General features: G+C 46.3%; 7 protein-coding genes across 7 annotated transcripts; 2 read left to right on the forward strand and 5 right to left on the reverse strand.

Moving 5' to 3' along the window:
- Window positions 1-113: 113 nt before the first annotated feature.
- N7469_003157 (glycoside hydrolase family 35 protein) lies at window positions 114-3,528 on the reverse strand (the record flags this gene model as incomplete). The annotated part of the gene is made up of 7 exons (XM_056642077.1): window positions 114-900; window positions 954-1,041; window positions 1,092-1,163; window positions 1,216-1,509; window positions 1,575-2,571; window positions 2,652-3,385; window positions 3,426-3,528. 7 exons carry the CDS (start codon window positions 3,526-3,528, stop codon window positions 114-116), a joined length of 3,075 nt encoding a protein of 1,024 aa, XP_056504571.1.
- Window positions 3,529-4,286: 758 nt separating this feature from the next.
- On the reverse strand, window positions 4,287-5,909 carry N7469_003158 (elongation of very long chain fatty acids protein; the record flags this gene model as incomplete). The annotated part of the gene is made up of 1 exon (XM_056642078.1): window positions 4,287-5,909. The coding sequence occupies one exon, from the start codon at window positions 5,907-5,909 to the stop codon at window positions 4,287-4,289; it is 1,623 nt and encodes a 540-aa protein (XP_056504572.1).
- Window positions 5,910-7,012: 1,103 nt separating this feature from the next.
- Window positions 7,013-8,427, reverse strand: N7469_003159 (uncharacterized protein; the record flags this gene model as incomplete). The annotated part of the gene is made up of 2 exons (XM_056642079.1): window positions 7,013-8,263; window positions 8,326-8,427. 2 exons carry the CDS (start codon window positions 8,425-8,427, stop codon window positions 7,013-7,015), a joined length of 1,353 nt encoding a protein of 450 aa, XP_056504573.1.
- Window positions 8,428-9,699: 1,272 nt separating this feature from the next.
- On the forward strand, window positions 9,700-10,248 carry N7469_003160 (uncharacterized protein; the record flags this gene model as incomplete). Its single annotated transcript, XM_056642080.1, has 2 exons — window positions 9,700-9,727; window positions 10,097-10,248. 2 exons carry the CDS (start codon window positions 9,700-9,702, stop codon window positions 10,246-10,248), a joined length of 180 nt encoding a protein of 59 aa, XP_056504574.1.
- A 2,002-nt stretch (window positions 10,249-12,250) lies between these two features.
- N7469_003161 (fungal specific transcription factor domain-containing protein) lies at window positions 12,251-14,351 on the forward strand (the record flags this gene model as incomplete). Its single annotated transcript, XM_056642081.1, has 5 exons — window positions 12,251-12,671; window positions 12,754-13,085; window positions 13,138-13,557; window positions 13,623-13,855; window positions 13,907-14,351. The coding sequence occupies 5 exons, from the start codon at window positions 12,251-12,253 to the stop codon at window positions 14,349-14,351; spliced, it is 1,851 nt and encodes a 616-aa protein (XP_056504575.1).
- Window positions 14,352-14,681: 330 nt separating this feature from the next.
- Window positions 14,682-16,609, reverse strand: N7469_003162 (fungal specific transcription factor domain-containing protein; the record flags this gene model as incomplete). Its single annotated transcript, XM_056642082.1, has 5 exons — window positions 14,682-15,129; window positions 15,223-15,458; window positions 15,549-15,959; window positions 16,033-16,352; window positions 16,426-16,609. The coding sequence occupies 5 exons, from the start codon at window positions 16,607-16,609 to the stop codon at window positions 14,682-14,684; spliced, it is 1,599 nt and encodes a 532-aa protein (XP_056504576.1).
- Window positions 16,610-17,873: 1,264 nt separating this feature from the next.
- On the reverse strand, window positions 17,874-21,038 carry N7469_003163 (chitin synthase; the record flags this gene model as incomplete). Its single annotated transcript, XM_056642083.1, is given in 9 exon segments — window positions 17,874-18,011; window positions 18,100-18,745; window positions 18,808-18,991; window positions 19,048-19,158; window positions 19,282-19,951; window positions 20,027-20,197; window positions 20,217-20,389; window positions 20,439-20,853; window positions 20,928-21,038. Coding segments are annotated over 9 exon segments (2,619 nt in total), but the record flags the coding sequence as incomplete, so codon positions are not given.
- Between the last annotated feature and the right edge of the window lie 531 nt (window positions 21,039-21,569).

Consider the following 21,569-nt stretch of genomic DNA (forward strand, 5'->3'; position numbering starts at 1 on the left):
CCAATGCGGACACACGTTGATGTACAGTTGAACTTATTCGACTATATCCATAAATAATATCTCCTAGTCTTATCTCATCTGAGGCTTGTCGTGTTTGTTGAAGCAAAACATAATCATGCATACTCGTTTCGCTTTTCTGTCCACGCAGGTCTCAAATCCTCCCCGCCAACATTCCTCGTATCCAACGAGCTATCAGCAACATAATTGACTCTCCAATCAAGTTTAACGCTTGCACCATCTTCACTCTGTGCCCAAATGGCAACTGAAATCGTGTTTTCTCCTTTATAATTGATGATACCCGGTGGAACAGGGTACACAACCTGGTTCCCAATATGCGGGTTGTACCGACCGTATTGATAACCGTTCACAAAGAGCTGAGCACGATACGCCTTGCTTGAGGAAGAGGGAGTAGATAAAATAAATGAGACAGAGACATCCTGTTGAGAGGGCAGATTAAGCGGTACGGTCTTGCGGAAGAATTTGACTGTTGCGCCTTGGACACTTAGAACAGAGTTGGAACTATCTTTGGCAGATACTTTTTCCCAGTCGGTATCATCATATTCGGGTAGATGCCAACCAACTCGCTCACCGTATAGCCCATCTTCATTGTAGGTACCGCGTACTGGATCGATATTAGATTCGCCGCCTGCGGTTCCGGCAATACGCCAATGTGAAAAGCCGGTAGAGGAACCGATGAGACGAGACTCTAGTATACCGCGTGGGTTTAGAGCCCCAGTTGTCTGATCGTGGCCGGTATCGTCGTGAATGATTAGCAAGATGTTGGGCTTCTCGGTATTCAAGGTTGCATTCAAGAAAGAAAGAGTTAGGTTTCCTTGCTCTAAAGATGCATCTCCTAGGAAGGAGTCGAGGAATTTCCCATTAAGCCAGGCAGACCAGCCACTGTCAATGTTACTGATTGTTCTCACTCTCTCCATGAATAGACTTGGACTTACAAAGCGCTTCCTCCTTGTACATTAATGAAGGCCCCTGTGGCGGTGCCGTTGAAGTATCCTCGCCAGAGACGAATACCGTTGTGGAATCCTGTATGAAACGTAAGTATCGGGGTTTCTATTGGAAGAAATGACGCTCACCATATTCATCTGCATATAAGACAGGAAGAGTGGTGGGTACTCTTGGATTCAAGGTCGTCATATGATCCGCGTCTGTGCACGAACTCAGCAGGAGAAAATCAAACAAAGGTGTCCTTAAACCTACCAACCCAAGCTGCTCCAGAGTCATCATAATCAGGGAACCGTTCTGGTAAACTATCCTTCGACTTCCACGACTTCAATTTAGGTAAGGTGACTTGTTGAGGCGCGGAGAGGTGTCCCTTTAGACTCCCATACTCGGTACGGTGAGTTTTCACTGCTTTTCCGTTCCAAGTGATAGATGTCACAGCCTTTGGTGCAAAGACTTCAAGGTTTGTAGCATTCACTACGTCGCCGGTCAACGTGAGCTTTTTCTTCTCAATGGCAGCACTACGGACAAGGTAGGGGCCTTCGACGAGAACTGAAACCTGTTATTAAATGCGAGAGTGGAAACAGTTTAGAAGTTAAAGGAAATCAGATACTTACTGCTCTCAGTCTCGGGGACTAATGGATCATTCGTTAGTGCTGGCGCCCAGAACTTGTAGGCTGCTGTTCTATCAAGTAGAATCACTCGAACGCTGTTATCCAATTGCAGCACAGTCATACCATATGACTGAGTGAATGACACGGTCAAGCCGCCGTCTTCTTTCCAGAATTTGACTCCGGAGCATCCTTCACACTGCTTAACGGTGCCCTTCTTTGCGCCCTTGACAGAGAATTCGCCAGACTCTCCAGTAGGAACCCAAAATACCAATGTCGGTGTCTTATCGAGAACAGCATATGTCAGGACTTCTGCAGTCGAATAGAGCAGTTCCTTTGACCCAAAGCGGAAATCCGTGACGAGAATCTTCGACTGGTGACCGTTGAGTCGGAGCTTGCCTCCATGTCGAGGAATAGTCAAAGCACCAGCCGATGTATTGACCTTCAAATGAAATGCCTCATTCGTCGCAACTGAGGTGTTCAGATGAAACGTGGCATAGAAAGCGGCATGGGTATCTGGGTTCCGCAATTCGTAGGCCCTGACAGCTACGTTGTCGGTATACTGTGTGCCATTGCCAATCAGATCGGTCACTGTCAGATCCTTTGCACAGCGTGTAAATAGTGCAAGTAGCTTTGTCTCGTAATATTTCGATCCAATAGATCGATCTTCCGAGATGGGCGCCGAGTAATCATAGCTAGTTGCCGTCACAGGTGCAGCCAGTGACCCCCAGTTCGTGCCTCCGAATAACATATACAAACTCATAGCCGTGACTCGCTGTCCAATATTCCATCGGTAGAAGAGATTGGCGAAATCTGCATCGGAATTCTCGGCGCAGCCACCTTCGGGTCCACCCCAGGGATTATAAGAACCTCCCTGGAACTCGGGCATGAAGGATGGCATGGTAGTTGATGATTCTTCGAAATAATCGTAGTAGTTCATTACCGAGAACGCGACATATTCGCCGTTGGTTGAAGTGCATTGACTCAGGTCGCAGGTCCAGCACTATATTCCTTCAATTAGTACTGGCTGTTATTAAAAGCAACGACATGCGTGTGATAGTAGTCAGAGGAGAAGTATCCTACCGATGGATAAGAATCGACACCAGCAACATCAACATTTCCACCTTCATTCGACCAATCACTTCCCCAGGAATGCGTGTTCATGTTTGGATCATTCGATGTCAGCGGAATGACAATTCCATTGGCACGCGCATTTGCTTCGAGAAGCTCCATATAATGAATCGCTGTTTCATTCGGAACCCTGTCCACCGCACTGCCCTCCCACTGGTTTCCGTACTCATTTTCAATCTGGTAAACCATAGCGTTCTCTCCGTCGGAGACTTGGTACTTGCTAGTAATCTCAGACACTTTGGTGAAGTACGGTGTCCACGCCTTAGTATACCTTGTATCATTATTGCGCAGAGTCCCGTAATCACCCGTCGTAAGCCAGAGTGGGAACCCACCAGCATTGGCTTCAGCGTTGACATATGGGCCTGGTCGGACAATGATGTACAGTCCCAGCTCCTTGGCTAACTCATACAGAGGAACTATATCGTGTGCGCCGGTAGAAAAGTCAAGGGTATGGTTATTCGGTGCATGATATGCCCAGCTGGAATAGAAAGCAAAGGCCGTGAAGCCTGCAGCTTTGATTTTCTCCAGAATGTCTCGCCATAGACCTGGCACAGGGATACGCCAGTAGTGGAATTCGCCTGAGAAGACAAAGATGCGTTGCCCATGAACTTGAAAGCTATAATGGTCCCACTGAACAACCTCATTCAGACCGTCATCTTTGAGAGGCCATTCAGTTGAGTCTTCACCTGTAACAGAGAGACAGAATAGCAAGGTTATACACAGTACATATAGTAGACGCGCGAGATTCGTCATTTTCCAGCAACTCGGGCTGCAGCCGAGTGAATAGCTGGATGGAATTATCCTGGGCGACCTTGAAGAATGCTGTCATTCCTGCATGCGAGGTACTTTATAGTAGCGAATACTTCGACCCTGGCCTCATTGCTCCAATTCCCGGTGGGGTTGTAGTCACTCAACAGAGGGTTAGCTGCATAATTCAATTTGTATGGCCTTAAGCGAAGGTCAATTGCAATTAGTTCATACCTTAGTATTCCCCGCTACTTCGACCTACGGCGATATTTTTCCTCCACTCAGAAGTGTCGACGAAATTGAGTGGGACACATGAAATGAGACTTCGCAGTGGAGGAAATGTGGGAGAAAAAGAAAATACAGAGAGCTTGAAAGGAATATGGTACAAGAATAAAACGTAGATTTTCGCTTTTGAATAGATTATAATGTACATTCAAATCGTATCGCTGATAAAAGCTAGACAATAAAGATAAAAATAGAGATAAATAGCCAGGCATCAGATATATGCAAATAGCACATCTCTGAATGGCCTCATCTTCCATCCAGTCAAGCTCGTTCTGATCCGGAGAAGCTCATCCTTAGCAGATGGACTCGCTGGGATCGACGATCAGTCGAATTGACAGGGCAGGACATAAACTAGTCCTAATGCCGACTGAAGACGGCGGGACGTGAGGCGAGGATATGCCATGTCATATATGTATCTCGCTGCGTAGGAATAGTTGTTGAAAAGGCTCTGAAACTCCAGGACTCCGACTTTTCTATGCGGGAAATTGGTCAACATCGAGATTCATACGCAGTACGATAACTCAGTGCAATGCAAAAATAGCGAAAGTAGGCGAATCAAGCGCCACGGTCCAGGACCCCGAATGGGTTCTGCCCGTTAGTCTCGGGGGAGGAGGGGCTGGATTGCTCGGTCTTGGACTGCTTCTTGGCACCCTTCTTCGCGGGCACGGTGGAGAAACCCTCATCCGAGCCAGACTGGTTAGATGAGGAGGCAGCAGCCTTAGCTTTGTTGGCGGCCGAGGAACGTGTGCGAACGGGGGAGTCCTGGACGGAAGAAGTGACCTCGGCGATCTTCTGGACCTGCGCTTTAATGACTTCGTCGTCGGTGGTCACCTCACTGTTCTCGCCCTCGATTGCAGCCTTCTTGATCTCACGACTGAGACTCTTCAGAGCATCCATACCGGCCTTCTCGGCAGCTTCCATGTGGGTCGGCTGCTTGGAGGGCTTGCGGTTGAGGTAGGAACGCACGAAGAAGCGAGCAAAGAGGTAGGTAAGAGGCAGCAGGTAGGAAACATTGAGCCAAATAGCGAATGCTTGGCCAGTGGTGTCCATGCAGGTCACCATCTGCTGGATGTATCCAGACTGAGGAGCAGCCACGGCACCACCCACATTCTCAGCAATGCCCTCTGCGCCGGCGGCGCGGAAGGCGAATTTCTTCAGCCACGGGAGCACGCCATCCTCGACTGCCGCAGCTGCCGCAGCAGGGGAGGCCTTGGCCAGATGGCCCAGGGCGGCACTACCAGCTGGGTAGGGAATGGTGTAATGAACGAAGAGATAGGCAGCAGCCATGTTGGTTCCGAAGACGAACTGGGTGATCTGCATGGTGGTCAAGCTACGCTTGATAACATTAGGAACACGGATACGCAGGGCAGTGACGGTATAGTAAGTATACATCATGGCATGGATACCAGAGTTCACCAGGGCGAAGATCCAGATAGGCGCAGCCATGTAGCGGATTCCGGCCCACATACACATCATGGCACCGGCGTGGTGGTATGTCTGCAGAGTAGAGCTCTTCTTGCCCTTTGCAAGAATGATGGCAGTATCAATGACCTCGTAGAACTTGGACAGGTAGAAGATCCAGCCCAGATAGGCCAAACCTCCGTTCCAGAGACGACCAACATCCGATGGATCGGGCTGTCCGTTGGTCAGCGAGTAGGCCGGGTTGGGGATAGACCATTGATCGGTGATAGGGCTGTAAGTAGCAGCATTGCCGTAGCCACGGGGTCCATTGATCTTGCACAGCGAGTCGACAACACCAGCCAGGCCATTGGGTTGGTCGCGATCAGCCCAAGAGTTTCCAAAGGCTTGAAGCATACCAGCAAAGGTCCAGGCAGAGTAGACGGCCAAGAAGACATTGTGCAGAACGACGAAGAGCTTGAACAATGGGGTATTGCTGAAGCCCCAGGGTTTATATCCACGACTCTTGTTGATGCGATTGATCACGACAACAGTGATCGCGTAGACGGAGGCAATGGTGACAGGAACGCGTACGTCGAGGAGTTGAGTATAGAGGCCATTGGGGATGTTGAAAGGTTGTTTCCAAGTGAAATCCGAAACATGCGGCGCAGGAATAACTTCAGGCAGCTCGGTCGGAGGGAATTTCATAAGAGAGGCCGGTGGTAGGGCGATGCGAACGGTGGCCGGCCCAAATTGAGTGGGCAAATTGAAGTCGTACATTGTTGAAGATGGGAGAGAAAGTTTCCAAGTTTGGAGTTGTACGCAATGCCAGACTTGAGGACGGCCGCAATGGCAGAACCCAACTTATAAAACAGTTAATAAATAGCTCGAAAAGGGGACAAAAAGACACGAAAAAAATCGAGGAAACCTTTGATAGAAAAAAAAGAAAAGTAAAATAAGGAATACAAAAGAAAAAAAAAAGACGCTGGGGTTGGGTTCCACTTGCGATAAAAAGGTTGTGAGGTTATCAAAAGTGGAGCCTGCGTTTGTTGGGATTTGCTGGGCCGAGGTATTTCTGCATTGCGGAACAATACAATTTAGTATGGGGGAATGATGGACGGGTACTTCCAAAGTACAGAGCCACCTTAGAGCCACCTTCTACCTTTCTATACAAGGATATACTACAGTATGAGTATGAGTTTAAGTACATATATGGGGAATAGCTTCAATATTCTTTTCCACAATATTATTTTCATATTAATGATTACTAGTATACAACATTAGTAATACTCAACCCCTATAGTTACAAGACGTACTTCGAAGTATAGTTAGTGCTATATGTGTGTGTGTTTATACACTGCCCTTATCAACGACATCATGTACTACCCATCATGCATACAATTTCATGCGAACTGCGCGTGAACCCTCAAATTCATGGCGATCGACTCTTGTTGGGACCAATCATGGCTGATCTCCCGCAATCACTTCGTCCCAACATCTTAGATCGTCATCGTCGGTCAACTATGCTTCTCACATGCGGCCGAGGCTAGCTGAAGGATATCAAGTATAGAGGCAAAGAAAGAAGTTGAGCTACAGGGTAAAGAATATACTATGTAGAGAGCAAAACCCCAGTAGGGGGGGGGGTGTTTTCGGAACTAGAAAGGCTTTATAATATCTTCCCATCCGTGGTATCATGTATGTACTGTACATACTGCATATTGCACACTCTCCACTATCAAACTCCGTTCCATCGAGCTCCTTTCCCCAGGAACCCTAAACACTAATTGTACCAACTCCATGTATGTCATCACTGATGAATAGGTGGATACTATACAGTCCCGCCAGCCCCGCTGATCCGCCCCTCCGCTCATCCGTTCTCCCGCTCAGCGGGGTTTCGTGTTGAGTGGTACAGGCGGTGGTGTTGATGCAGATGAGACTGGCGACTCGCTAGCCGGCGCCGCGCGTATCTCTGCTCTCTTTGGTGGTGGGGGTGGGGGTGCCTTCTTACGGGCCTGGGCCTCAATTGGAGTAGCGCCAACTCCTGCTGTGGAACTAGCAGGGGACGAGCTCGTCGCGGGGGATTGGGGGCCAGGAGGTCGAGGTATCCGCTTGTTCGCTTCTGCCGAGAACTTGCGATCCTCAACAAGTGTGTTGATACGAGAAGTTACTCCTCCCCATTTCTGCTTGCCCAGGTCAATCTTATCAGCATGACGCTCTCGGAATCCCTGAGCTGGTGGCAATGCCTCCTCTGCATCGCGAGGGGGGAGTGTCGATGCTGAACTGGGAGCATTCGGCGTGGCCGATGAAGATCTGCGCTCGTCGACATAAGTATTGACACGGGAGGCCATCCCACCAAGCTTTTGTTTGCCCGCATCAATTTTATCAGCATGGCGCTCCCGGAATGCCTGGGCAGATTGAAGAGTTGACGTCCGTGCTGGTGGTGGAGGAGGCGGCGCAGATCGAGTCCCCGAATTTGTTTGCATATTCGAGAAACGTGAATTCAATTCATTCACAGGCGAATTCGAGTTGGTAGTCTCTGCTTGCTGTCCATTGTTGGACTCTCCAATTCCTAGAGCCGGTACTGAGATACCAGCGTTAGCAAGGCGCGATGTGGCTTGCTGATTGATATATCCATCGGAGGATGAAGGTGCCACGGGAGTATAGGCGGGCGGAGGAGCATCGTCCTGCGACACTTGAGGAGAATTTCTGGGTGGGACTCGAGGAGGTAGAGAAGGCTTAGGCTTTGGCTTCTGAGCTGCGACTGTGTTGTTTGACGAGCCAGAACTTGGCGAGTCCAGACGTCGCGGTGGCGGGGGGAGATTCTCTGTAGACAGACCAGTGGTATTGACCCTATATGGGACCGGAGGAGGTTTAGGCTTCTGTTCTGCTTCTGTTTCCTCTTCAATGGCTTGCTGCTGCTGTGTGTTCTGGTATTCTACCTGATTCTGCGAGAGCGGGGCCCCTAAACCACTTCGATCCGGGGTGGTCTGGTTCGGTACAGCGGCTGCTCCATGATAATTGATATGTTTGGGAGGAGGAGCAAAAGAGGATGGGTCTTTCAGAGACGCTAAAGGCCGGGAAACATGTTCGGACTTTTCGGATTCAGGGTCTTTGCCTTTCCCCATCCAACCAGCCTGTCAGATGTCATTGCAGGGTTAGCGGCCGAGCCTAATTTCTTGGGACAAGAGGAGCCCACCACTTGATTAATGCCTTTGAAGTCATTGCGCCAGCTTTCTTTCCGGCCCCCTTTACCTTCAGGGTGCCAGCCATCTTTCATAACCTTGCTGAAACCACTCATGATGGATGATGAGGGGAAGTTCTCTTTCCTCAGGGGAGAGTTTCCATTGGGTTGAAGGGATGACGACACACGAGAGCACAGCCCGCTTCACCACGTGAGCTACTTTGTATCATTCTGGTTTATATTCGCAAAAATCTCGCAACATTTTATCTACAGGCAGTTTGGCCGAGTGGTCTAAGGCGATTGACTAGAAATCAATTCTCTTCGGAGGCGGCGGTTCGAATCCGCCAGCTGTCGATTTTTGCTCATCGGTTAACTCCAATCCCGTCCCAGATATTGTTATCATATATACATACGCCCTCCATATTCTGGGACAAGGCTTTTTTTTTGAGTGAAACATCCTGAATACCAAAGAATATGTCGATGCAATATTAGCCTAGATTATCTTGGGTACCATAATGTGCTCGTTTTCTCATCCTTGATATTGGGATAATATAGTGTCCAATATGACATCGGAATGTATCTGATTTTTCCCTTTTTTTGATCCACCTGCCACACTGAACAAGTTCTGAATGGGTTGGCAAACTTCCCTGGGTTAATAACCGCGTATTCTATTCGGGTATGTCGCGGGAATAAGATATTGTGGGAACTTGGAATTCCAACCCTTCATCAAAGTACCATCTAGGTACTAGTATTGGTATGGAAGTCGACCTATTTCTGTTCGACGAGAGATTGTGGTGGGGGGGAGGGGGAAACTTCAATTTGTAATACGAAGAAGCTTAGCCAAGTGCCTAAAATCTGACACGCCTCAGTCGGCTGCCGAGGTGTTGGTTCTACTGAAGAACATTGGCTTGGTGGAAGAAAAATATATTAGCTACCTAGCCAATATGTTATTGGCCAGTAGTATGCCAGGACCCCTTGTGGCACTAGCCCATCATACTTATGCTGGGCTAGTATCTAGGCATTGATGTAATGGTATGATTATTAGAAGTAAATCACCGGCAAGGCGCAATTGGAGGTAAATCTATCATTATTGCCCTCGGTTTCAGGGACTTGACTCCAACAATTCTCCTCTCGAGTCCTCAGAGCTTGTTCGTCCATTACGACTAGAATCTGGGGAATGAGACCAAGGCGTCCCATCGTATGCCATTCCACCACGCTCTCCCGATGGAAACTTTCCAGAAAAGAAGGGATTCGAACCTGTCCCTCTGGTGGGCTAATGTATCTTCTGTGGATGTTTAACGGCGCATATCGCTCAATAGCTTACTCCTCTGGCCTCCCGCTTCGCTGACCGTGACATTGGTACTATTTGCAACTCATTGCTACCTATCCATGGGTGACAAATTGGCCACCTCAGTAGGTAAGTAGATGCTACAGCTTAACCTCTAATGTGCGGATAGTTATATTTACATTTCCCGTGGCTAATACTCATCTTTATACTACCCTCATGGATCAGAACTAAATATCTGTAGTAGTATTTAGCCTTTCGAAAGAAAGAAGCATCATCCGGTATATCCATGGTCTACCTATGTCTATGAGATAGGTTCTCTATACTATTGTATGAAATATAGACTCCCATATTTGATAGAAGATCAGTTATGATTGTGTGATAATCTCATGCCCTCTTTTCGTGAGAATTCCCGCCGGGTACAGCTGTATTATAGAAACAGATCCTTGGGTCCTTTGCCGCAGGTTGTTTAGGTGTGAACTACTGCACAGCACCCGTTAGATACCGATGGCAAGTATTACATGCCAGCAGAGGAGCTGGAATACCTGGAAGGCTCTGAATGTAGTGATCCTCATGCATGTGGCCCCTTAGAGACGACATGGTATGGTGTCAACTTGAAAGTAGCAGAAAGTAAAGTTGGAACCTCAAGTTGAACGGCACACCACCAGCGGAACAGAATGCAGCCCTTCGCCGGGGGATCAGGCGATTCGACGGGTACAGATGTCGTAGGCTCTGGGATTTCCTCAATCTAGTACATAGTATGGCAATGGGAATTCGATGGTAGGCCTTATTTCTTACTAGTAAGATTATGCAAGCTTGCATACCTATGCAATTTCAATTGCAAAGCCACGCACCTGGAGAAATATATATTAGTTACCTTATTAAGTACGAGACCTCCCTGTACCCATGGATGGGTACAGTGGTACTACTAGTATCAGTATGCATTTACACCATTCAAGATATGGGTGTCATTTCGTGACAGGTACAGGTATAAGATAGAAGTTACAAATAGTAGATTGGACAGAACTCGACAAATTGGGAAATATGAATCGCAATTTACTTCAAAAAAGTAAGCCGAAAAGCTTTTAGAAATATAATGTCAAATTTTTCAATAATTCTTTATCTATTGGCAGTTTGGCCGAGTGGTCTAAGGCGATTGACTAGAAATCAATTCTCTTCGGAGGCGGCGGTTCGAATCCGCCAGCTGTCGTTTTTTGCTCTACTCAGCGCTTTGAGTCATTGTTCCCCTCCACAACTTTTTCTTCCTTTTTGGTTGATGATCTGTGACAGGTCAATAGCCAATATACCAAGAGAGCCAGTACGAGATCTAGTAGCATCAGACCTGGTAGAATCAATTGTGTATCAATAAAAACATAGAGAGAGAGTAACTACTCCTATCACGTTATATACTAGATGTATACCTTTTGACCCAAGAATCACATGATAGCGGTGATCTCTTTATTCCTCGCAGCACTGACCTCACCTTCATCGTCTTAAAGAATATCCTCCATTGATCTGACGCAGTTTAACAGAAAAGAAAAAGAGAAGAGCAAAAAACCGACAGCTGGCGGATTCGAACCGCCGCCTCCGAAGAGAATTGATTTCTAGTCAATCGCCTTAGACCACTCGGCCAAACTGCCAATAGATGGTTATTTCTCCATTCATGTGCTATAGAGCTCTGAACCTGAAGCTAGCATCGGATACGGTATGCCGAGACCAGTCGCGTCTTCGGCGTCGCAGCAGTCTATGTAAAGACCAAAGAAAAGAATATGATACTTCTCGTTCACAAAGAAATATCTGTCCACATCATGTAGAAATTTCCGGAATTACTTTTTCCCCTTCCAATGAAGCCGTCCATCTGTAGCGAGACTTCAAGGGGATAATGTGGGTCCGCCGATTAAAAATAGCCGGCAACAAACTTGAATCTCGGCAACTCTGCGAAAGAAATGGTCAACAAGCGTTCTTTGGTCAATCTTTACCTTTCTTAAAGTTGTAGCGACGATAAGCCGAAAGGTTACATGAGATTCTCTGTGTAGGCTCGCCAAGAAATTATAACCCACTGCCGGAGGCCAATAGAAAAAGCCTTACAAATTACACACTCATACCCGGCAACCCGAGACAAATATTATAGATGACGAATACCAATTTGTAGTAGGGCTGAGCTTAGAAGGACCACATGGTAGCTATTATTACTGACTGAGCCACCGCTAGTTCCAGCTTTTAATGCTTCTCTTGTTCATCTCTTTATAGATCTTTGACGGTGGCTGTGCCTACAGCGCAATTGCACTTGTATACTTGCCGGAACCATGCAGATACTTAGATATCCGTCGATTCCTGCCCTTTCATCGGTAAAAGTCATGAATCGATCTCTTAATCTATATTTTTTGATATGAACAGACCAACAAAAGCCACCGATTCTACTCTTGGGGTGGTATGGGACCCATTCCGCTTCCATGCGAACCTTACTAACACAATCTTTCTCGCAGTGTGATTTGTGTCATGCCCGAAAGGTATCATCAAACCCTGGCTGTTCCAATTTGAGAGCATGGCTGAATTATTTAGGTACGATGCGATAGAAAGAGCCCATGCGGAAATTGTCAAGATGCAAATGCACCATGCACTCGATCGAGAGGCAAAAGGCATGCTAAGAAGAACATGTATCGCTCAAATTCGCGAGAGACTCGGACACGGCATTCACAGGAATCGAGTCATGACGAGGCTTCAGCCGACGCTAGTACCGGTAGCTTTTTGCAAGACAAACAAGAACGTGCAAGTCATTCGGACAAGACTCACCTTCGCATACCCAAGGAGCACACTGGCACTTCTGAAGAGCCCTTGCGAATTTCTTCGAACATTGTACTGCGTGATGCGCAGGCGGTCATCTCGCTCGAGCTTAAGAATTTCAATGAACTTCAAGGGCGTAGGCGTCAAATACTAGAGTCTGCGCTACAGGCTACCTCTCATATGTCAGGTACTAGCACGCATGGAAGCTCGCCGCAGTATTCGTTTGATGATACTCTGAGCGAGGGACATTTTGAGATCCCCTCCGTCGAGCTTTTGACTTGGATGCTACAAGGTGAACCATGAAAATTCCATCCAATGCCATGTTGAAAACCTTGAAAATGCAACGCTTAACGGACTAAACTGGCTTTTTATAGACATCAAAGGGGACAGATTCGGGCTATTTGTGAGAGACTATTTTCGTCATATATCGGATTCATCGGTCAGGGAAATGGGTCTTTCACTACTTTACACAAAGGATCTCCCCGAATCCGAGTCCACAATTTACACGGTCTGCGTGAATGCCATGGCTTGCAAGTTCCTAACCTGCGTGATAAATATGGACGTCAGTACTGATATTGGCCATGAGATTGGCCATGAGCTTCAGCGCAATGTATTGCAATATCGAACAACGGCCAAATCGGCACTTCAAAAGATCCCTCTTGTCACAACACCATCACTTAGGCTCTTACAGGCAATTCTCTCAGGGGTGAGTCCCATAAAAATGCTATCGAGTATTACTGGTACTAACTAGCAGGAAGATCTTTCTCCACCAGGGAATTGGCGATATCAATATTTGCTGCGATCTTACCAAGGCTGCCTGCCGGGTTTGCGTTGATCTTGGTCTTCATTCAACCCTCAGGTCAGGTGGTTATCTTACCGAAGAAGAGTACTACTGTTTTGCTTGGTGTTTCATGCTAAACAAGAGCTATGCATTCAATTTGGGAAACCGTAAATCTCCATTTGACTTTGATTTTGGCTCGGGTTGCTTTGAGGTATCAAATAACCATCCAATGTCGGAGAACCTTCTTGTGAATCTCGAACTCGCCAAAGTACAAGCTGTAATGTTGCCTTATTTGGACAATCGCTGGTTGGTAACTGGTGCAGGCGGACTTGATTTCACTGGAACTGGAGAACAGCTTTTAATAAAGATGGACCAAATACAAAAGAGACTCGAGTTGGTAAAGATTCTACCCAGAAATAAAATTTCCACGGATGTATCTCAGTTTTCTAACCAGTGCGGCAGATAACGAACTCTTCGTCATTTTGGAAGGGTCTTGATGCCCAGTCTGAAGTCTCGGCTCTCCAATTTGGCTACCATTCCATCTCAACGACCATTTTCCATCTTCTCCAGAGGTCTCAAGCTCGACCTCTTGGAGTACATGATTCATATCTTCACTCAGCCCGACAAGGACTGTCGTCTCTGATGTCAATGAGTCTCGCCGCCGAAAGAAAAAGTGCTGTAGCCTTTTTCCATTGGTTAGTATCTCCAGTAGAATTGACGATCCATAAAACTCACTATATTTCTAGGACTTTGCTATTCTACCCTATTTCTGCCTACTTTGTCCTTTTTTGCAATGTTGTTGCAACTTCAGATCATGGAGACTTCAATCTGCTAAAGGCTACGGCTGATTGCCTGGCTTGGGGTGAAGCAAGAAGTCACCCTATCGCACAGATTCGATTAGTGCTTCAACGCTTCGTCAAGCTCTCTCAAGAGGTATTTGGTAACGAAAACAGCGGGCAGATGAGGCTTGACGAGCTCGAGACACGGCATCAGACGCAAAATTCACAATCAGGGGAATTTGGCCCGACTATAAATCCACCCTTGTCAGACTGGAGAGGCAATGGGGAAGTCATGTCATCTTCTTCAAATGGGGTTCCTACTTTTCCCGAGGCTTCTATGCTATCTTTAGAGGCCATAAATCTGCCTATTTTTGATAATTTTCCTTTTTTTGAGGACGACACCTGTTTATAGAAAGCCATCTCTAGAAGATTTTAATAGTTCCTGTTGTTTCTGTTGTTTATTTCGGAATGATCATCATACTGATAAAGCCAGTGGTTCAAAATTGATAATTATCTCAATATGTTCTGTATAGAAAGTAATGGCAATTCTGCAATATGAATTTATTTGGTCAGGTGCAATAGCCAAAATTCGAGCCATTCCATGTTTTCATTTTGGACCCGAGCAAGCCAAGTTTAAGAAGATTATTTTTGTTATTATCTTGGCAAGGTGGCCAGATCAGCTGGTGTAGACTTTTTAGAAATTATAATTCGTCCTTGTCTGTGAAGAAAAGTCTCGGGCGTATCAAGAGTCACCGTAAAGAAAGGTCTCATCTGACAGATCGAGAGAAAATGTGTTGGCTAGGGGCAGACCAAACATAGGGAAGACATCGTTCTCGCTAGTTTGATACATCTGGTAGATATCTGATGTGAATTGTCCAGATGTGTTACCAGAGCTGGACGCAACGAGTGAGCTGAAACTAGCACGATTTCTCGTGGACTCCCTTGGAGGACAAGGGTAATTATCCACTGCAAGAGCCGTGCCACTGCCCACATTGGCAAAGTGGGATTGTGAAAGGGCTATGAAATCCCTGCAGAGTCGTTGTAGGACTGTGATTGGATGACTGAATGATATATTCGGCATCAGGACAGTTGCCAAAGTTTTCAGTAGATTCAAGTCTCCATAGTGTGAACTTGTGATAGAATTGCAAAAAAGCACAAACCAGGAAGTCAAGGGGTAATACATCAGAGTCCTAATTAAGAAGAACAAGGTAAGTAATTGATCAGCCAAGGCCGAAGAATCGGGGGGAAAGAACAGGTAAAATGTAAACTTGGCGAGAACTTACCAGTGTAGAAAGGCCACGGCGTTATTCTTTTCACTGATAAGACAAATGCCAACTAAGGAAGACAATTCTTGTCGAGCAGACAAAAGAAGTGACTCTCCAAAGTCAGATTCCTTCTCCGGTGAATGCTCAGACAGATAAAGAACCGTAGTCCGGATTGAATTATGGGCAAATTGGAGCGCAGCAATTTCATTAGTATGGTCGAGTCCTTTCCAGACCTCAGGTGACGCAGATGCTATCTGGATAAATTAAGTTAGCTCCAAAAGACCTTTGAAGGATAGGGGTTAATGAAAGGGGCAAATTCATCGAAAGACTTTTGGATGACGAACCTGTTGAATTTGCTGCCGTACGTCTTCCATCTTCGCCAGCAGCTGCTCAGTTGATTGATGCAAGTCCCGGTGGCCTGGTCGGGATCTCGGCGATTTCAACAAAGAGATCGTTGTATCTTGGACTTGAGACATCATTATGTAGATTGCGAGTAGCCCCGATGTAGTACCTCTGAAATGGTGGTCGATAATGCCCGGCTCGGGATCAAAGAAACGATGTGAGGATTCAAATTTCCATGCATAATTTTGATCCAACATATAACACCATAGCACACAGAATGATTCTTCTTCAGTTGGTGAATTGATTCCTTCAGTGCGGTTTTGATGATATCCCAGATCGGTGGCAACACGACACGCAGTACGAGTCAAGTTATAGGCAGTCCGGGCGTTACCAGATCCTTGATGTATGAATATCTATTTACATGTTAGATCTGACATCAAGTGTACTAGTCGGGATGGGTAAACAGCCTGAGAGGAGGTCACTTACACCGCATAGCAGAGCCTGAAGCAGCGCAAGGGAAGGTGTAGTCATTAGAGAAATTCGATCGAGTGCCACCAGGACAGTCTGTTTATACATGAGCAGCCTTTGGTAAAGATGCTCGGTGAGTTCCTCATCATGCTCGCCACTAGCGAGGATGGTTTTAAGAAACTTGTGGGCAGCGCCACTCAGACAAACGGTGAATATGTGCTTTTCATCGGCGGATGCTTTATTCGATAGAAGGCTTATACCCATGCGCTTCAAGGTCGACTTTGATACATGTTTGAAGTAGTCCCAGACGAATTTCCCCCCTTTGGGACCTCCAATATCTGTATTCATACCATAGAATGTGAGCTTGCGATTGACTTTTTATCTCCTCATGTACTAGAAGCGAGGCCTTACCTTGCAACATCCACGCTAAGAACTCCGGTGATGGTGGCTCCAAACGTTCGGTCATATCGCCATTAGAAGATGAATTTGGATTAGACATAGGAACAGCTTGCGCCGCATTAGCCAAAGCTGTCTGCAATGTCTGCTGTGCTTCGCGGATCATTTGTTGCTTTAAACTGTCTTGAAAAGCAGGCATGTTGAACCCAGTTATGATCGGCCTCAAGGGCGGATCCCAGATGGTCATCTCATTTTCCATTGTTCTTTGGGGTTGAGAACGGCTAAGAGAAACTTCCAACCTTCCTGTGGGTATTTCCTCCGAGGAAACATCGTATATCTGGTGACTCTCAATTGACTGTCCGTCAGATGATGGCAGAGCGGGAGAAGTCCCCTCATGATTTGCCACTTGTGATACAGCACTACTCGCAGGAGTTGCATGCTGAGAGCTATTAGTAGTCACTGCTTTATCCCGACCACTCCGAAGTCTTTTTGGTAGCCGTCGTCTATTTCGCTGTCTTAGACAGGGAAGATTTTGATCGATGCAATTTCCGCATGGTATTCCCCGATCGCAACGGACCTTTATTGCATGGTCAGTATCAGTACTTTGAAGTGGTTTATATAGAGTATATCCACGCTGGAGATTCACGATACCTTGCGCTTATGGCAAACATCGCACTGTCATCCGCAAAACCGAAATAGTCAGTACCTTTACATCTCGAAAATGGAAGTTCTGCTTGGGAATATCAATCATACAGGGGGAACAGGATAGGGTGAATGATGCTCGGGGTCCGCGGGCTGCATGATTTACAGACTTCCGAGGGCCTTATTCATTGCACTCGGTGCTAAAAGAAAAGATTCTTATGTTGGTTGAACTGCGTCGTTGAGTCTTGAAATCAAAAAAAAAAAAAGCAATCTCAGTATCAGACTAAAATTTCAATTAGAACTTGACAGGTTAAAAGCTTCAGAAATGAACAGGCGAAAGTTCACTAGTTAACTAATGAATCACTTAATCGCCAAGAATTTACGAGGCCCAAATTTTTCCTCCCCCCCGAGGCGATGGCTTGTTTTGATATTGGGATTGGTTCGGTGTGCCCGGCGTGGGGGGGGACCCTGGCCGTAGGTGGAGCCCTAAAAGAACCAAAGAACGATTCAAAGCATGGAACCTAGCCTGAATCAGAGTTGTGGAGACATGATCAGAGTACATAATACGTACTATGTCCATGATCGAGTGGGATTTGATTTAATTAATGATGAGATGAATTTGAATCATTTGAATTAGACAAGGGAATGACGATGATTATGTGTGACAGTACAAAACTATGAGATGCTTCAAAAAGGGGTTCTTGGTGTCCTCGACAAGAACACAAAAAGGGAACATATAAACTCCTTGAAACTTGAAACAAAGACCAAATTGTATGAAACTGCAATCCACCTCTTCCCTTTTGAAGATTCGGCCGTTTGAATCACTTACGGGCAAAACAACAAGAAACCCCGGTTTTACCAAGAAACCACATTGCTCCCAGGAAGCGGAAGATTGATAAGCCCGATGTCACAAGGAGGATAACTTTGAAATACCATGCCGTTCGGGTGGTAGAAGTACTCTGATAACATAGTCAGCATGAACTTTATCGGATATCGATATCCAAGTGATGGTGAAAAGACAAGGAAGAAATGCAAGAGCTGACTTACCGTCAAACAGAGATTTCTGACAGAGGCATTATTGATCAAGAGCACCAATAAGGCGTTCGACAGACTCCATAAAAGCACCAGATTTGTGCGGAATGTCTTGTAAGAGTCACTCAAGTCCATTTTTTCTTCCTCGACCGGCGCCTGGAACGGTTTCAATGCACGCCTGACAGTTTTCTCGAATTCGCTGTCTATATCCACCTGTGGTTGATCGGCCTCTTCGACAAAATTGTTCGTCGAAGAACCGGGAGCCGAATGCGTCTGTGCTGAAGGGAGTGCAGACACTTGGTCGGATCCTTTTGTACCCCAGGATACATCGTGCCAGTTGCAGAATGCATAAACCATCAACACATTGATCGAGGAAGGCATGCCGAGGAAATAGGCCCAAGAAGATGTTATCATGTGCCACGGATCGGCGTAGAGAATACTAGCAATGACATAGATGCCATATGTCGAGACCAAGGCAATGAGAACTAGGCCACTGGTTGAGGTGAAGAGGGAAGACATGAATCCACCAAACCCATTCCCAGTCTCGAGGCCCAAACTTCCACCCGAGAAGGCCTGTGCGACCAGGTAGAACGAGAGAACCAGAATGTACAACTGTACGATTGCAAAAAATACAAGTGCTAGCAAATAAGCGAATTTCGATCTGTTGGCCAAGATTAGCCCACGTCTGTATGGCCATAAACTTCAGGTTAATGTATCCATTACCCTTTTGGTCGATTTCCTAGAGCGAGCACGTATTGCTGAATCAAGAATGTTATATATAGAGCCTTGATAACATTGTTGAAGACTGGAGTCATGTCGTTTCCGAAAGGCCAGCCGCGGTTTTTGTTTGTCGTACTTGGAACGCCAACAATGTCCATGATAACTGCAGTTGTTAACCAGTAAGATGCTTTAAAATGTCAGTCATATCCTCTTCTCGAGTCCATTGGATACTAAATACCATACCGAGAGAAAACCAAGTCATGGCCAACTGGATGAGATTGTAGATAAGCTGAACATGTAGCCAAGCTAGTCTCAAAAGGTTGTGACCACTTTTGTAAATTCGAGTAAAATGCACTATAGAGTACAGACCAGCTGCAAATGACCCATTCAACCATCTTCGTCTTTGGCAGAGAATTCAGGGGGTGCTAATTCCTTTGATCAGTATTATGCACCAGGGAAGGAAGAATAGTAGTATACCTTCAGGAACATCAGTCTCGCCTTTCGAAGCCTTCACATAGGTCAAATGCCAGCTGTATCCCGCCTTTGCTACAAGCTCAAAGCAAAGAATCCGGTCTTCAGCAAGAAACATATTCTTTTTGAAGATATTCATGCCCTCAATACCCTTGCGACCCAGCCTTGCTGATAGCGTATGATCGCCATGAAAATATTGCTCCAAGGGACGGCCCATAATAGCCCTGTAACGGTAAGCTGAAAAAGCTCCTGGAAGAACGCTAACATAGCCGAAAACACTCTCCAATGGCTTATCGAGAATATTCGAAATCTTGTATTCGAAGTTTTGCGCTGCCACGATGGGATTGAGGACCTTTTCCCAGCGTTTACCGAGAAGTGCATGGATTTCTCCGCAAGCACCTCCGAGATTTTTGTCGTTGTAAAAAGCTTCCCATAGAGCAAGTAAAGACTTAGGGCCAGGTTTGGTTCCTGCATCAATGAGGATACAGACTTCTGGATTCAGAATTCGGCCAAATGCATTGAAAAGCCAGCGATGGGAATTGATTTTTTTGCTGTTTTGTTGTTTCAAGCAGAATATCATTTGGACTGGTGGTAAATTCCGAGCAGGCTGGTCGTTCATAACGGGTCGGACAAGCTCCTGTGATGGCGTAACAGACAGCTGTGTTGTGTATTCAAACTATTATAGTGTTAGCAATTCAGATATCCTACCGGATTCTCACACTGTCAGAATAGGAGAATTGGTAGAACGAACGATATGAGCCACCGTCTCTCTACCATCAACATCTCGCTTCATGATTCCATCCTGATAAATGCCCACAGTAGCCAACACATCTAGTGTCTCTTTGTCACACGGGCCAATTCCATCGAATACAAGGCAGACAACTATCTTTTGCCAAGCAGGCCCCCCCTTTATTCCAGAATTCTGTCTTTTTCAAATTCACGATATCGCGAATGTTCTGCATGACCCCGTGTAGTGTTCGCGCTGTAAGTACTTTATCTTCATTGTAGTAGGTGATCGCTATCAACATCTCCGTATAACGATTGTACATGGCGGCGCGGAGGTTATAGCCATTACTGAGAGTAAATTCATCAGGGTCGCAGGTCGCAGCCGTATCTGAAATGTGTCAGTCTATGTAAAATTCGTTATCAACTATAAGACTAACAGCGCAAATGGGTGAATTCTTCCGGCGAACTACCAGAATCGTTCAAGTATCGTGGCTCCACTGCGTTTCGTATCGGGCTGGGGACTGGATAATCCACACTAAGAACTGTACCCTGAATCAAATTGATTCTACGGGTTGGATACCGTCGAAGCCGACTTGCTCCCCTCTCTTGTCTCTGTTGCCATCCTACTACTGATGTAGTTTCTTGTATTTCGCCTGAAATCGAAATTGGTCTTCTGGCCTGCTCTTGATAAGTTTTCTGCGAACCGTCGACGAACGGATTTGGCTGGCAGTCCTCTGCATATTGTTCGACAAGACTATAGCCTCGTGGAGGCCCCGTCAGCGGATTATTCGCTGCTGAGCTGTAATATGAGGGCTCGTGAAAATCTGAAGATCCGTTCGGCTCATGTACTCGCTGCGAGCTTGCATGTTAATTATTGCTATTCATTCTGGCTTCCTTCTTTCCTTCAAACATGGTAATCCACTCACCAAAAAACGATCGTCCTCATTTGCGGGGGTGTAGTATTTTGATTCGTCTCCCTTGTACCGGGGTACAGGGAGAGAGGGTAGCTGGGGTTTGTGCCTTGATCCATTGCTTTTCCCTGGACGTAATGCTCAACCAGAAAAAAAAAACTCCACCTAGAAACAGGCTTCGAAGGATAAAGTCATCAAATGAATACCCAGATGGAAAATAGCAAAATACTATAGAGGTTGAGTGAGATGAGAGGGAGAATGGGCTGTGATTCACAAGTGTTAGGTTGGAGGCTTGAACGATGCCATCAGTCTGAAACACCGCGTAGCACGGTGCCTTTGAATGGTCAGCTTAATCATATTCTCAGAGCATAGTCTTCTTTACCGGAGTATCGTGTAGGCTTCCAGTCCGTATTCTGATCTAGTTACTCAATGGTCATTCATGAGCGCAAATAAACTGAGACACTTCACTCGCCAGTAAAGGGCCCGCTCTTATACCGAGCCAATCGGCCGCGGTCCGTTCAGCTTCATCTGCCGTGGGTTTTTTTCTAGCAACTACTGAACGAGGATCGGCAATTTCCCGCACCTGCTGGAAAGTTTCAATAGCTGATGCTGTTATCCATTGTTGAGGTTCAGTTGGTCTCTTCGGTAAAAGCGCCC

Source organism: Penicillium citrinum, assembly GCF_028827155.1.
Source record: "Penicillium citrinum strain IBT 23319 chromosome Unknown utg000002l:1.0-3833315.0:1.0-3834789.0, whole genome shotgun sequence".
NCBI lineage: Eukaryota > Fungi > Ascomycota > Eurotiomycetes > Eurotiales > Aspergillaceae > Penicillium > Penicillium citrinum.